General features: G+C 47.1%; 2 protein-coding genes across 6 annotated transcripts; both read right to left on the reverse strand.

The window, feature by feature from the left end:
- Nucleotides 1-1,707: 1,707 nt before the first annotated feature.
- On the reverse strand, nucleotides 1,708-10,246 carry LOC129849596 (trichohyalin-like). Of its 3 annotated transcripts, none has more exons than XM_055916406.1 (2): nucleotides 7,764-10,246; nucleotides 1,708-7,532 (listed from the first exon to the last, which is right to left on the reverse strand). In XM_055916406.1, exons 1-2 carry the CDS (start codon nucleotides 8,741-8,743, stop codon nucleotides 7,322-7,324), a joined length of 1,191 nt encoding a protein of 396 aa, XP_055772381.1. In that variant the 5' UTR covers nucleotides 8,744-10,246; the 3' UTR covers nucleotides 1,708-7,321. The 3 variants fall into 3 exon arrangements, with proteins under 3 accessions (XP_055772381.1, XP_055772379.1, XP_055772380.1); XM_055916404.1 differs by having other exon boundaries at nucleotides 1,709-9,764; nucleotides 9,798-10,246; XM_055916405.1 differs by having other exon boundaries at nucleotides 1,709-9,578; nucleotides 9,612-10,246.
- A 20-nt stretch (nucleotides 10,247-10,266) lies between these two features.
- On the reverse strand, nucleotides 10,267-16,050 carry LOC129849597 (trichohyalin-like). 3 transcript variants are annotated; one of them, XM_055916408.1, is made up of 2 exons: nucleotides 11,725-16,047; nucleotides 10,267-10,326 (listed from the first exon to the last, which is right to left on the reverse strand). In XM_055916408.1, the coding sequence occupies exons 1-2, from the start codon at nucleotides 13,447-13,449 to the stop codon at nucleotides 10,321-10,323; spliced, it is 1,731 nt and encodes a 576-aa protein (XP_055772383.1). In that variant the 5' UTR covers nucleotides 13,450-16,047; the 3' UTR covers nucleotides 10,267-10,320. The 3 variants fall into 3 exon arrangements, with proteins under 3 accessions (XP_055772383.1, XP_055772384.1, XP_055772385.1); XM_055916409.1 differs by having other exon boundaries at nucleotides 10,320-12,979; nucleotides 13,139-16,050; XM_055916410.1 differs by having other exon boundaries at nucleotides 10,320-12,559; nucleotides 12,950-16,048.
- Nucleotides 16,051-17,234: the final 1,184 nt, after the last annotated feature.

Below are 17,234 nucleotides of genomic sequence, written 5' to 3' on the forward strand. Positions count from 1 at the left end.
GTGTGTGTGTGTGTGTGTGTGTGTGTGTGTGTGTGTGTGTGTGTGTGTGTGTGTGTGTGTGTGTGTGTGTGTGTGTGTGTGTGTGTGTGTGTGCCTGCGTGCATGTGAAGGTAGTGGTTCCTTATAGATTGTGACATAGAGGATCTAGGGAAGGAACAGGAGCAGCCATCTTGATATTGATGGAACTATGGTAAAACACAGGGAGAAACAGCAGGCACACGGAGCAGGGAGGGAGGGAGGGAGGGAGGGAGGGAGTGAGGGAGGGAGGGAAAAAAGAAAGAAATAACAAGAAAGAGAGAGCTCTCCATCTTTCTATCATTACATCAGGAAAATATGATTCCATCAATCATCATCATGTACACTGGAAGAGGAGGTCACACACACACAGTCAACACACACACATAAACACACACGGTCAACACACGGTCACGCACACAGAAAGACACACACATAGTCAACGCACAGTCAACACACGGTCACGCACACAGAAATACACACACACATAAACACAAACAGTCAACACACGGTCACGCACACAGAAAGACACACACACATAAACACAAACAGTCAACACACGGTCACGCACACAGAAAGACACACACATAAACACACACAGTCAACACACGGTCACGCACACAGAAAGACACACACACATAAACACAAACAGTCAACACACAGTCACGCACACAGAAAGACACACACATAAACACACACGGTCAACACACAGTCACGCACACAGAAAGACACACACACATAAACACAAACAGTCAACACATGGTCACGCACACAGAAAGACACACACACATAAACACACACAGTCAACGCACAGTCAACACACGGTCACGCACACAGAAAGGCACAAACACATAAACACACACAGTCAACACACGGTCACGCACACAGAAATACACACACACATAGTCAACGCACAGTCACGCACACAGAAATACACACACACATAAACACACAGTCAACACACGGTCACGCACACAGAAAGACACACACATAAACACACACGGAAATACACACACACACACATAAACACACACAGAAAGACACACACACACACACACACATAAGCACACACAGAAAGACACACACACACACACAGAAACACACACAGAAAGACACACACACACACACACACATAAACACACACAGAAAGACACACACACACACACACACACACACACACACACACACACACACACAGAAAGACACACACACACACACACACACATAAACACACACAGAAAGACACACACATACACAGAAACACACACAGAAAGACACACACACACACATAAACACACACAGAAAGACACACACAGAAACACACACAGAAAGACACACACACACACATAAACACACACATAAAGACACACACACACACACACACACACAGAAACACACACAGAAACACACACACACACATAAGCACACACAGAAAGACACACACATACACACACATAAACACACACAGAAAGACACACACTGTTACTCACAGGGTGAAGTTTTCCTTGGGGTAGCAGCGGTTCCTCAGTAGCCCCGCCCACAGCTGCACTCCGATGACACCGAAGATGAAGAAGACGAAGAAACAGAGTAGCAGGACGTTGCCCAGCATGGGGAGAGTGTCCAGGAGGAGATTCACCAGGATACGCATACCTGACACACACACACACACACACACACACACACACACACACACACACACACACACACACACACACACACACACACACACACACACAGATCAGACCAGTACAGAGGTGGTTGTAGAGTTCTAGTGCAGTTATCCCTGGAGCTTCATAAGGAACTAGACAAGACAGGGGGGTAAAGAAAGAAAGAGAAAATATTTTAATTTGGACAATACAAAATACAGCATGTGTCATTATTCCTAAATGTAGAACAGTTCCTCCCTCTCTTCCCCCCTTCCCCCCTTCCCTCCATTCCTCCACCCCTCCGTCACCTCAGAAAGGACAAATGAAAGAGTGGAAGCCTGGCTGATAAGTGGTCTAATCTCCTGATGCTGAAGTAACACGAGGCAAAAGCAATGATGCCTTTCTCCACCTTACAATAAGCTTCAACTTACTATTCAGCTCACTAAACAATTCACTATTCAATTCACTAAACAATTCACTATTCAATTCACTTCATAAAGTGGAACCCTAACCTTCACAGTCTATTCAGCTCACTAAACAATTCACTATTCAATTCACTTCTTAAAGTGGAACCCTAACCTTCACAGTCTATTCAGCTCACTAAACAATTCACTATTCAATTCACTTCATAAAGTGGAACCCTAACCTTCACAGTCTAATCAGCTCACTAAACAATTCACTATTCAATTCACTTCATAAAGTGGAACCCTAACCTTCACAGTCTATTCAGCTCAATAAACAATTCACTATTCAATTCACTTCATAAAGTGGAACCCTAACCTTCACAGTCTATTCAGCTCACTAAACAATTCACTATTCAATTCACTTCATAAAGTGGAACCCTAACCTTCACAGTCTATTTAGCTCTTTGTCCTCATAATGATTTTCTGAGATAGATATTTGTAGTCCATATTATCTCATTATTAACAGTTACATGGCAGTGACTTGGCCTCCCTTGTGGTCTTTCAGTACCTAACAACATAATGACTGATTCATCTCTTCTTTCTGAACAGGCAGACACCATGGCAGCCGTAATGGCCCCTAATAGAGTAGGAAAGACCCCTGGGTCCTTGGGCACAACCCCTAGAGAAAGAAAAGGGGAGAGTGTGACGTCTGGCGGTGAAAGGAGAATGTGGATGAGAGACAAATGACAAGGTAGAACAGAAGTGTTGCATCAATAACAAGGTGGAGTGAAGAAACAGGAAGAGGGGAGGAGTTAGGAAAGGAAACAGAATGCAGTCGTCTGACGAGGGAACAGAGGAAGAGAAAAGGACATCTGGAAAGAGAGTACATGGAGATCAAGACGAGAGGAAAGACAAGTAGGACAGAGAGAGAGACACAAACACAAAGAGAGTGATAAAACCAATTTGCAGAGGGAAGCCATTACCTGAGACAGAGAGAGAGTGGGGAGGAAGAAAGAGATAGAAAGAGATAGAGAGAGAGAGAGAGAGGGAGAAAGAGAGAGGGAGAGAGAGGCGGGAGAGGGGGCGAGAGAGAGAGAGAAAGAGAGATAGAGGGGGAGAGAGAGAGCGAGAGAATAACAGAATAACAGAGAGAGAAAGGCCTTCATCTGATCTAGTAGCTAATTAGTGTGTCTCCAGGGAGTTGTTAGTAAACATCCCCCAGCCCGCCTAAGCCCCTTTACCTATCTAGGGAAAACCCTGTCTTATTAATGCAATGTTAGAAAGACTCACACTGCCCCTTCCCTAGAGTCTGCCTACCTGCTCTCTCTGTGTGTGTGTGGTGTGTGTGTGTGGTGTGTGTGTGGTGTGTGTGTGGTGTGTGTGTGGTGTGTGTGTGGTGTGTGTGTCGTGTGTGTGTGTGTGTGTGTGTGTGTGTGTGTGTGTGTGTGTGTGTGTGTGTGTGTGTGTGTGTGTGTGTGTGTGTGTGTGTGTGTGTGTGTGCGTGTGCGTGTGTGTGTGTGCCTCTGAGCAGAATAAAAAACAAACTCTCACAGTCTCACTACAGAATCCAACGTTTGTCGATAAACGTCAAATTTGAAAGGTTAAGTTTAGACATTGATTCTAAAAGGTTAAGGTAAGGGTTAAGGTTTTGGGATAGGGTTAAACCATTTTTCGGTTCAGAGCCGAACCTCACAACCTACGCCCATCCACCATTCCCGTCCACAACGACCTAATAAAACCCTACTTGATGGTAATCGCCCCTAGTGACCGGATTTGAAGTCATCTCCCGAGGTCCTGCTTATCTGGACGGACTTTGAATTTCACAGTAGATCTTGAGCAACCTGGCTATGATAAGAGATTGATGTTTAATAAAGAAGATGATTAAATATAGAGGAATTACATAAACAGAGATACAGGTAGAGAGAGAGAGAGAGAGAGAGAGAGAGAGAGAGAGAGAGAGAGAGAGAGAGACAGAGAGAGAGAGAGAGAGAGAGAGAGAGAGAGAGAGAGAGAGAGAGAGAGAATTGAATTGAGAGAGACAGACAGACAGACAGACAGACAGACAGACAGACAGACAGACAGAGAGAGAGAGGGGGGGGTAGATAAAAAGATATACAGTGGGGCAAAAAAGTATTTAGTCAGCCACCAATTGTGCAAGTTCTCCCACTTAAAAAGATGAGAGGCCTGTAATTTTCATCATAGGTACACTTCAACTATGACAGACAAAATGAGAAAAAAAAATCCAGAAAATCACATAGTAGGATTTTTAATGAATTTATTTGCAAATTATGGTGGAAAATAAGTATTTGGTCTCCTACAAACAAGCAAGATTTCTGGCTCTCACAGACCTGTAACTTCTTCTTTAAGAGGCTCCTCTGTTCTCCACTCGTTACCTGTATTAATGGCACCTGTTTGAACTTGTTATCAGTATAAAAGACACCTGTCCACAACCTCAAACAGTCACACTCCAAACTCCACTATGGCTAAGACCAAAGAGCTGTCAAAGGACACCAGAAACAAAATTGTACCTGCACCAGGCTGGGAAGACTGAATCTGCAATAGGTAAGCAGCTTGGTTTGAAGAAATCAACTGTGGGAGCAATTATTAGGAAATGGAAGACATACAAGACCACTGATAATCTCCCTCGATCTGGGGCTCCATGCAAGATCTCACCCCGTGGGGTCAAAATAATCACAAGAACGGTGAGAAAAAATCCCAGAACCACACGGGGGGACCTAGTGAATGACCTGCAGAGAGCTGGGACCAAAGTAACAAAGCCTACCATCAGTAACACACAACGCCGCCAGGGACTCAAATCCTGCAGTGCCAGACGTGTCCCCCTGCTTAAGCCAGTACATGTCCAGGCCCGTCTGAAGTTTTCTAGAGAGCAATTGGATGATCCAGAAGAAGATTGGGAGAATGTCATATGGTCAGATGAAACCAAAATATAACTTTTTGGTAAAAAATCAACTCGTCGCCTTAGGAGGACAAAGAATGCTGAGTTGCATCCAAAGAACACAATACCTACTGTGAAGCATGGGGGTGGAAACATCATGCTTTGAGGCTGTTTTTCTGCAAAGGGACCAGGACGACTGATCCGTGTAAAGGAAAGAACGAATGGGGCCATGTATCGTGAGATTTTGAGTGAAAACCTCCTTCAATCAGCAAGAGCATTGAAGATGAAACGTGGCTGGGTCTTTCAGCATGACAATGATCCCAAACACACCGCCCGGGCAACGAAGGAGTGGCTTCGTAAGAAGCATTTCAAGGTCCTGGAGTGACCTAGCCAGTTTCCAGATCTCAACCCCATGCTCAACCCTCAACCCTCAACCCCATGCCCCAATGCACATTTGTGGCCTGCTGGAGGTCATTTTGCAGGGCTCTGGCAGTGCACCTCCTTGCACAAAGGCGGAGGTAGCGGTCCTGCTGCTGGGTTGTTGCCCTCCTACGGCCTCCTCCACGTCTCCTGATGTACTGGCCTGTCTCCTGGTAGCGCCTCCATGCTCTGGACACTACGCTGACAGACACAGCAAACCTTTTTGCCACAGCTCGCATTGATGTGCCATCCTGGATGAACTGCACTACCTGAGCCACTTGTGTGGGTTCTGACTCCGTCTCATGCTACCACTAGAGTGAGAGCACCGCCAGCATTCAAAAGTGACCAAAACATCAGCCAGGAAGCATAGGAACTGAGAAGTGGTCTGTGGTCACCACCTGCAGAATCACTCCTTTTTTGGGGGAGTCTTGCTAATTGCCTATAATTTCCACCTTTTGTCTATTCCATTTGCACAACAGCATGTGAAATTTATTGTCAATCAGTGTTGCTTCCTAAGTGGACAGTTTGATTTCACAGAAGTGTGATTGTCTTGGAGTTACATTGTGTTGTTTAAGTGTTCCCTTTATTTTTTTGAGCAGTGTACATTAGTATATATATTAATATATATATATATAGAGAGAGAGAGAACTCTCCACTGCTGCCTACATATTAACTCTATTGTCCAAACACACACACACATAACATGTTTCTGCGTTGGCATTTCTTCTCTGAATATCCTGAAATGCCTCCGATGGCTTCAATCATCGGGAAACACATCTCAACCCACTACAAAAGACCTCCCATCCTACTCAATCCAAAACAACAGGTGTTTTGTCTGCACCATTTCTATGAATAGAATAAGGACTTATTCTGGCGTTCCTGGGAATGAAAGCATGTTTGAAGTCATATGTTTAATATTACGTCCTTAACATTAGACATCATGATGTTTGAGCCAATCAAAACGTTCCGCGGTAGAAAAACCTAGACTAAACATTAAGAGTATATAAATGAAGAATCTATTCCGACACATAAAATACTTATCCCCATAACCCAGTTGGTTAGCAGTTATTTGACTGAATAAGGCCAGTAGTGTCTCTGACAGTGATAAACGTGTCTGTAGTTCTGCCTCCATAGAGCTGCAGCAGTGCCACAGTCGCATTACACAGTCATTAAGTTAGCATTGGCCACGGTGCAACTACATGACTGGGAGGTATCCATGTCGGCTCTAAATATTGAGTGTGTCTGTTAACCGCTCAATGGCCGCACGCCACATATTAGTGCCCTGAGGGCAACGGCAACACTGGAATTTATAGCTCCGCCAATAGCAGCTCCGCCAATAGCAGTTCATTACAACTGGATGCCATGTCATTGAATTGAGTGGGAGAGATGAATGAAGGAGGGATGGATGGAGAGGGAGGGGGGGGGGCAGCGTCTGTTAAGTGCCAAGTTCAAACTTCTATCAAAACAGAAGCTATGGCGATCTCTCTCCTCTCTTTCTTCTGCAGATTCTTCTCCTTCGTTCCCCTCACTCATCCCTCACTTAGTCTCTATTCATCCGACTCCCTCTTTCCCCACTCTCATTCCTCCGCTCTGCTCTATCCATCATCCAAATAGCTAGTCATCCAAGTCCCTCTGCTTCTCGCCTCAATCCATCCCTCACTTCTCTACTCTCCATCTCTATACCCCTCTCCTCTCCTCTCCTCTCCTCTCCTCTCCTCAGGATAATTCACTTCTCTACTCTCCATCTCTATACCCCTCTCCTCTCCTCTCCTCTGCTCAGGATAATTCCTTGCTCTCTTTATTCCATTTTAAAGCATTTATTTTCATTTTAGCACTCTCCTTTCCCCTGTTCACCACCACTATCTCCTCTCTAAACCTGTTCACCACCACTCTCTCCTCTCTAAACCTGTTCACCACCACTCTCTCCTCTCTAAACCTGTTCACCACACCACTATCTCCTCTCTAAACCTGTTCACCACCACTCTCTCCTCTCTAAACCTGTTCACCACCACCACTCTCTCCTCTCTAAACCTGTTCACCACCACTCTCTCCTCTCTAAACCTGTTCACCACCACTCTCTCCTCTCTAAACCTGTTCACCACCACTATCTCCTCTCTAAACCTGTTCACCACCACTCTCTCCTCTCTAAACCTGTTCACCACCACCACTCTCTCCTCTCTAAACCTGTTCACCACCACCACTCTCTCTTCTCTAAACCTGTTCACCACCACCACTCTCTCCTCTCTAAACCTGTTCACCACCACCACTCTCTCCTCTCTAAACCTGTTCAGCACCACCACTCTCTCCTCTCTAAACCTGTTCACCACCACCACTCTCTCCTCTCTAAACCTGTTCACCACCACCACTCTCTCCTCTCTAAACCTGTTCACCACCACCACTCTCTCCTCTCTAAACCTGTTCACCACCACTCTCTCCTCTCTAAACCTGTTCACCACCACTCTCTCCTCTCTAAACCTGTTCACCACCACTCTCTCCTCTCTAAACCTGTTCACCACCACTCTCTCCTCTCTAAACCTGTTCACCACCACTCTCTCCTCTCTAAACCTGTTCACCACCACTCTCTCCTCTCTAAACCTGTTCACTACCACCACTCTCTCCTCTCTAAACCTGTTCACCACCACTCTCTCCTCTCTAAACCTGTTCACCACCACTCTCTCCTCTCTAAACCTGTTCACTACCACCACTCTCTCCTCTCTAAACCTGTTCACCACCACTCTCTCCTCTCTAAACCTGTTCACCACCACTCTCTCCTCTCTAAACCTGTTCACCACCACTCTCTTCTCTCTAAACCTGTTCACCACCACTCTCTCCTCTCTAAACCTGTTCACCACCACTCTCTCCTCTCTAAACTTGTTCACCACCACCACTCTCTCCTCTCTAAACCTGTTCACCACCACCACTCTCTCCTCTCTAAACCTGTTCACCACCACCACTCTCTCCTCTCTAAACCTGTTCACCACCACCACTCTCTCCTCTCTAAACCTGTTCACCACCACCACTCTCTCCTCTCTAAACCTGTTCACCACCACTCTCTCCTCTCTAAACCTGTTCACCACCACTCTCTCCTCTCTAAACCTGTTCACCACCACCACTCTCTCCTCTCTAAACCTGTTCACCACCACTCTCTCCTCTCTAAACCTGTTCACCACCACCACTCTCTCCTCTCTAAACCTGTTCACCACCACTCTCTCCTCTCTAAACCTGTTCACTACCACCACTCTCTCCTCTCTAAACCTGTTCACCACCACCACTATCTCCTCTCTAAACCTGTTCACCACCACCACTCTCTCATCTCTAAACCTGTTCACTACCACTCTCTCCTCTCTAAACCTGTTCACCATCACTCTCTCCTCTCTAAACTTGTTCACCACCACCACTCTCTCCTCTCTAAACCTGTTCACCACTACCACTCTCTCCTCTCTAAACTTGTTCACCACCACCACTCTCTCCTCTCTAAACCTGTTCACCACCACTCTCTCCTCTCTAAACCTGTTCACCACCACTCTCTCCTCTCTAAACCTGTTCACTACCACTCTCTCCTCTCTAAACCTGTTCACCACCACTCTCTCCTCTCTAAACCTGTTCACTACCACTCTCTCCTCTCTAAACCTGTTCACCACCACCACTCTCTCCTCTCTAAACCTGTTCACTACCACTCTCTCCTCTCTAAACCTGTTCACCACCACCACTCTCTCCTCTCTAAACCTGTTCACTACCACTCTCTCCTCTCTAAACCTGTTCACCACCACCACTCTCTCCTCTCTAAACCTATTCACTACCACTCTCTCCTCTCTAAACCTGTTCACCACCTCCACTCTCTCCACTCTAAACCTGTTCACCACCACCACTCTCTCCTCTCTAAAGCTGTTCACCACCACTCTCTCCTCTCTAAACCTGTTCACCACCACTCTCTCCTCTCTAAACCTGTTCACCACCACTCTCTCCTCTCTAAACCTGTTCACCACCACCACTCTCTCCTCTCTAAACCTGTTCACTACCACCACTCTCTCCTCTCTAAACCTGTTCACCACCACTCTCTCCTCTCTAAACCTGTTCACCACCACTCTCTCCTCTCTAAACCTGTTCACCACCACCACTCTCTCCTCTCTAAACCTGTTCACAACCACCACTCTCTCCTCTCTAAACCTGTTCACCACCACTCTCTCCTCTCTAAACCTGTTCACCACCACCACTCTCTCCTCTCTAAACCTGTTCACCACCACCACTCTCTCCTCTCTAAACCTGTTCACCACCACTCTCTCCTCTCTAAACCTGTTCACCACCTCCCTCTCCTCTCTAAACCTGTTCACCACCACTCTCTCCTCTCTAAACCTGTTCACCACCACTCTCTCCTCTCTAAACCTGTTCACCACCACCACTCTCTCCTCTCTAAACCTGTTCACCACCACCACTCTCTCCTCTCTAAACCTGTTCACCACCACTCTCTCCTCTCTAAACCTGTTCACCACCACCACTCTCTCCTCTCTAAACCTGTTCACCACCACCACTCTCTCCTCTCTAAACCTGTTCACCACCACTCTCTCCTCTCTAAACCTGTTCACCACCACTCTCTCCTCTCTAAACCTGTTCACCACCACCACTCTCTCCTCTCTAAACCTGTTCACCACCACTCTCTCCTCTCTAAACCTGTTCACCACCACTCTCTCCTCTCTAAACCTGTTCACCACCACCACTCTCTCCTCTCTAAACCTGTTCACCACCACCACTCTCTCCTCTCTAAACCTGTTCACCACCACTCTCTCCTCTCTAAACCTGTTCACCACCACTCTCTCCTCTCTAAACCTGTTCACCACCACTCTCTCCTCTCTAAACCTGTTCACCACCACCACTCTCTCCTCTCTAAACCTGTTCACCACCACTCTCTCCTCTCTAAACCTGTTCACCACCACTCTCTTCTCTAAACCTGTTCACCACCACCACTCTCTCCTCTCTAAACCTGTTCACCACCACCACTCTCTCCTCTCTAAACCTGTTCACCACCACCACTCTCTCCTCTCTAAACCTGTTCACCACCACCACTCTCTCCTCCCTAAACCTGTTCACCACCACCACTCTCTCCTCTCTAAACCTGTTCACCACCACCACTCTCTCCTCTCTAAACCTGTTCACCACCACCACTCTCTCCTCTCTAAACCTGTTCACCACCACTATCTCCTCTCTAAACCTGTTCACCACCACCACTCTCTCCTCTCTAAACCTGTTCACCACCACCACTCTCTCCTCTCTAAACCTGTTCACCACCACCACTCTCTCCTCTCTAAACCTGTTCACCACCACCACTCTCTCCTCTCTAAACCTGTTCACCACCACCACTCTCTCCTCTCTAAACCTGTTCACCACCACCACTCTCTCCTCTCTAAACCTGTTCACCACCACCACTCTCTCCTCTCTAAATCTGTTCACCACCACTATCTCCTCTCTAAACCTGTTCACCACCACCACTCTCTCCTCTCTAAACCTGTTCACCACCACTCTCTCCTCTCTAAACCTGTTCACCACCACCTCTCTCTCCTCTCTAAACCTGTTCACCACCACTATCTCCTCTCTAAACCTGTTCACCACCACCACTCTCTCCTCTCTAAACCTGTTCACCACCACTCTCTCCTCTCTAAACCTGTTCACCACCACCACTCTCTCCTCTCTAAACCTGTTCACCACCACTCTCTCCTCTCTAAACCTGTTCACCACCTCCCTCTCCTCTCTAAACCTGTTCACCACCACTCTCTCCTCTCTAAACCTGTTCACCACCACTCTCTCCTCTCTAAACCTGTTCACCACCACCACTCTCTCCTCTCTAAACCTGTTCACCACCACCACTCTCTCCTCTCTAAACCTGTTCACCACCACTCTCTCCTCTCTAAACCTGTTCACCACCACCACTCTCTCCTCTCTAAACCTGTTCACCACCACCACTCTCTCCTCTCTAAACCTGTTCACCACCACTCTCTCCTCTCTAAACCTGTTCACCACCACTCTCTCCTCTCTAAACCTGTTCACCACCACCACTCTCTCCTCTCTAAACCTGTTCACCACCACTCTCTCCTCTCTAAACCTGTTCACCACCACTCTCTCCTCTCTAAACCTGTTCACCACCACCACTCTCTCCTCTCTAAACCTGTTCACCACCACCACTCTCTCCTCTCTAAACCTGTTCACCACCACTCTCTCCTCTCTAAACCTGTTCACCACCACTCTCTCCTCTCTAAACCTGTTCACCACCACTCTCTCCTCTCTAAACCTGTTCACCACCACCACTCTCTCCTCTCTAAACCTGTTCACCACCACTCTCTCCTCTCTAAACCTGTTCACCACCACTCTCTTCTCTAAACCTGTTCACCACCACCACTCTCTCCTCTCTAAACCTGTTCACCACCACCACTCTCTCCTCTCTAAACCTGTTCACCACCACCACTCTCTCCTCTCTAAACCTGTTCACCACCACCACTCTCTCCTCCCTAAACCTGTTCACCACCACCACTCTCTCCTCTCTAAACCTGTTCACCACCACCACTCTCTCCTCTCTAAACCTGTTCACCACCACCACTCTCTCCTCTCTAAACCTGTTCACCACCACTATCTCCTCTCTAAACCTGTTCACCACCACCACTCTCTCCTCTCTAAACCTGTTCACCACCACCACTCTCTCCTCTCTAAACCTGTTCACCACCACCACTCTCTCCTCTCTAAACCTGTTCACCACCACCACTCTCTCCTCTCTAAACCTGTTCACCACCACCACTCTCTCCTCTCTAAACCTGTTCACCACCACCACTCTCTCCTCTCTAAACCTGTTCACCACCACCACTCTCTCCTCTCTAAATCTGTTCACCACCACTATCTCCTCTCTAAACCTGTTCACCACCACCACTCTCTCCTCTCTAAACCTGTTCACCACCACTCTCTCCTCTCTAAACCTGTTCACCACCACCTCTCTCTCCTCTCTAAACCTGTTCACCACCACTATCTCCTCTCTAAACCTGTTCACCACCACCACTCTCTCCTCTCTAAACCTGTTCACCACCACTCTCTCCTCTCTAAACCTGTTCACCAACACCACTCTCTCCTCTCTAAACCTGTTCACCACCACTATCTCCTCTCTAAACCTGTTCACCACCACCACTATCTCCTCTCTAAACCTGTTCACCACCACCACTCTCTCCTCTCTAAACCTGTTCAACACCACCACTATCTCTTCTCTAAACCTGTTCACCACCACTCTCTCCTCTCTGAACCTGTTCACCACCACCACTCTCTCCTCTCTAAACCTGTTCACCACCACCACTCTCTCCTCTCTAAACCTGTTCACCACCACCACTCTCTCCTCTCTAAACCTGTTCACCACCACCACTCTCTCCTCTCTAAACCTGTTCACCACCACCACTCTCTCCTCTCTAAACCTGTCCACCACCACCACTCTCTCCTCTCTAAACCTGTCCACCACCACCACTCTCTCCTCTCTAAACCTGTCCACCACCACCACTCTCTCCTCTCTAAACCTGTTCACCACCACTCTCTCCTCTCTAAACCTGTTCACCACCACTCTCTCCTCTCTAAACCTGTTCACCACCACCACTCTCTCCTCTCTAAACCTGTTCACCACCACCACTCTCTCCTCTCTAAACCTGTTCACCACCACTCTCTCCTCTATAAACCTGTTCACCACCACTCTCTCCTCTCTAAACCTGTTCACCAACACCACTCTCTCCTCTCTAAACCTGTTCACCACCACCACTCTCTCCTCTCTAAACCTGTTCACCACCACTCTCTCCTCTCTAAACCTGTTCACCACCACTCTCTCCTCTCTAAACCTGTTCACCACCACCACTCTCTCCTCTCTAAACCTGTTCACCAACACCACTCTCTCCTCTCTAAACCTGTTCACCACCACCACTCTCTCCTCTCTAAACCTGTTCACCACCACTCTCTCCTCTATAAACCTGTTCACCACCACTCTCTCCTCTCTAAACCTGTTCACCAACACCACTCTCTCCTCTCTAAACCTGTTCACGCTATGTATAGTGTACATCTCTCTACCCACTTTCCCTCCCTCCCTCCCTCACTCTCTCCCTCTATCTTTTTCTCTCTCACCTTGACCCCTCTTTCTCTCCCTCCCACACAAACCTTCCTTCCCTCTCTGCCCCACCTGCTCTCTCTCTCTCACACACATACACCCCTTCCCTCTTCATACCTCTCTGCCTTTCCCTCTATTTTTGTTCTCTCTCTCCATCTCTCTCTCGCCTCCTCTCTCTCCCGCTCTCTCTCCTCCTCTCCTCTCTAGGGACAGTAGTGTTCTTCTTAGACAGTGCAGAGTGGTTTGTTCCAGGGAAGGAAGGGAGGAAAGGAAGGAAGGAAGGAAGGAAGGAAGGAAGGAAGGAAAAGGAGTAACTACTATCTTTCATTCTGAGAGAGATGGATCTGACTCAGTGGAGAATTGAAAGGGGGTAGGAGAAAGTGAAAGAAAGACACGAGAAACAGAGAGAGAGAGAGAGATCTTAGAAAACGGGGTGGCTGTTTCTACTCAATGCACTGATCACCAGGAACGTCGGGAAGGGGAGAGGACATTCTAACTAGGGAATAATCCACTAGAGATGACTATAATCTGTACAGTAGTTAGAAAGACTGCTATTTAATCCCTTACTCTCTCTCCCTCTATTGTACAACTCATGCCCTTTCCTCCTCTCTTCCTCTAGTCTGTCTCTTCTATTCTCTCTCCCTCACTCTCATCACACTAGTCTGTCTCTTCTATTCTCTCTCCCTCACTCTCGTCTCTCATCACACTAGTCTGTCTATTCTATTCTCTCTCCCTCACTCTCGTCTCTCATCACACTAGTCTGTCTATTCTATTCTCTCTCCCTCACTCTCGTCTCTCATCACACTAGTCTGTCTATTCTATTCTCTCTCCCTCACTCTCGTCTCTCATCACACTAGTCTGTCTCTTCTATTCTCTCCCCCTCACTCCTGTCTCTCATCACACTTTCCCACATCAGAGTACACACACCAAACACACACCTAGTACCCGTGAAGACACACACCAAACACACACCTAGTACCCGTGAAGACACACACCAAACACACATCTAGTACCCGTGAAGACACACACCAAACACAGACCTAGTACCCGTGAAGACACACACCAAACACACACCTAGTACCCGTGAAGACACACACCAAACACAGACCTAGAACCCGTGAAGACACACACCAAACACACACCTAGTACCCGTGAGGACACACACCAAACACACACCTAGTACCCGTGAAGACACACACAAAACACAGACCTAGTACCCGTGAAGACACACACCAAACACAGACCTAGAACCCGTGAAGACACACACCAAACACACACCTAGAACCCGTGAAGACACACACCAAACACAGACCTAGTACCCGTGAAGACACACACCAAACACAGACCTAGTACCCGTGAAGACACACACCAAACACACACCTAGTACCCGTGAAGACACACACCAAACACAGACCTAGAACCCGTGAAGACACACACCAAACACACACCTAGTACCCGTGAAGACACACACCAAACACAGACCTAGAACCCGTGAAGACACACACCAAACACACACCTAGTACCCGTGAAGACACACACCAAACACACACCTAGTACCCGTGAAGACACACACCAAACACACACCTAGTACCCGTGAAGACACACACCAAACACACACCTAGTACCCGTGAAGACACACACCAAACACAGACCTAGTACCCGTGAAGACACACACCAAACACAGACCTAGTACTCGTGAAGACACACACCAAACACACACCTAGTACCCGTGAAGACACACACCAAACACACACCTAGTACCCGTGAAGACACACACCAAACACACACCTAGTACCCGTGAAGACACACACCAAACACACACCTAGTACCCGTGAAGACACACACCAAACACAGACCTAGTACCCGTGAAGACACACACCAAACACAAACCTAGTACCCGTGAAGACACACACCAAACACAGACCTAGAACCCGTGAAGACACACACCAAACACACACCTAGTACCCGTGAAGACACACACCAAACACACACCTAGTACCCGTGAAGACACACCAAACACAGACCTAGTACCCGTGAAGACACACACCAAACACAGACCTAGAACCCGTGAAGACACACACCAAACACACACCTAGTACCCGTGAAGACACACACCAAACACACACCTAGTACCCGTGAAGACACACACCAAACACACACCTAGTACCCGTGAAGACACACACCAAACACAGACCTAGTACCCGTGAAGACACACACCAAACACAGACCTAGAACCCGTGAAGACACACACCAAACACACACCTAGTACCCGTGAAGACACACACCAAACACACACCTAGTACCCGTGAAGACACACACCAAACACAAACCTAGTATCCGTGAAGACACACACACACACAGGAGAAATGAGCTGCATGTTGTCACCTGTATAGTGAGCTATAAACTCCATCCATTATGATGTAGCTCTATGATGAACAGGAAAGGTTTGGTTGTAGCATCACACTTGAGAATGAAGCAAAGCAACATTAACTCAAGTATCATCGCATCCAACTGAGACCACTCAATGCTTCTCGCAATGAATAGCTGTGTGTGTGTGTGTGTGTGTGTGTGTGTGTGTGTGTGTGTGTGTGTGTGTGTGTGTGTGTGTGTGTGTGTGTGTGGGGGGGGGGGGGGGGGGAATTGAAAGAGGAAAATATGTGTGTTTGTGTGATTGCCTGGCACAATTTGGACTCAATAACTAAATTGTTTACTGGCTCCGATCTCATCAAAAGCTGTGAAAACAATCAACGCTCTTATCTTTTGGACCGTTCGCTTGCCGTAGAACAACTCAGGTAATAATAAGGTACTTATGATGCTGATTGGGTGTTGAAGTGGTTTGGGATGAGACACAGACACAGAGAGAGAAGAGCACGTAGCAACAGAGACAGACAGACTCTCAAATTCAAATTCAAATGGCTTTATTGACATGAGTAAGATTGCATAAATATTGACAAAGCATTATGAACACCTACTGTTTCCATGACAGACCGACCAGGTGAATCCAAGTGAAAACTTTGATCCTTTCTTGATGTCATTTGTTAAAACAATTGAGACATGGATTGTGTATGTGTGCCTTTCAGAGGGTGAATGGGCAAGACAAAAGATTTAAGTGCCTTTGAACGAGGTATGGTAATAGGTTTGTGTCAAGAACTGCAACACTGCTGGGTTTTAACGATTTCCCGTGGGGGGGGGGGGGGGCAGCAGTGGTTAATAATAGAACAATGTGATAGATAATGGGTACAGTAAAAGGGTAAACATGGAAAATGAACATTAATAATGCTAGAATGAATGCTACCACCACTATTATTTACACTATTACCACAACTATCCCTACTACTACCATTACCACTACTATCCCTTCTACTACCATTACCACTACTATCCCTTCTACTACCATTACCACTACTATCCCTACTACTACCAATACCACTACTATCCCTTCTACTACCATTACCACTACTATCCCTTCTACTACCATTACCACTACTATCCCTTCTACTACCATTACCACTACTATCCCTTCTACTACCATTACCACTACTATCCCTTCTACTACCATTACCACTACTATCCCTACTACTACCATTACCACTACTATCCCTACTACTACCAATACCACTACTATCCCTACTACTACCATTACCACTACTATCCCTACTACTACCAATACCACTACTATCCCTACTACTACCATTACCACTACTATCCCTACTACTACCAATACCACTACTATCCCTTCT

This window comes from Salvelinus fontinalis, unplaced genomic scaffold (assembly GCF_029448725.1).
Source record: "Salvelinus fontinalis isolate EN_2023a unplaced genomic scaffold, ASM2944872v1 scaffold_1552, whole genome shotgun sequence".
In the NCBI taxonomy this organism is placed as follows: domain Eukaryota; kingdom Metazoa; phylum Chordata; class Actinopteri; order Salmoniformes; family Salmonidae; genus Salvelinus; species Salvelinus fontinalis.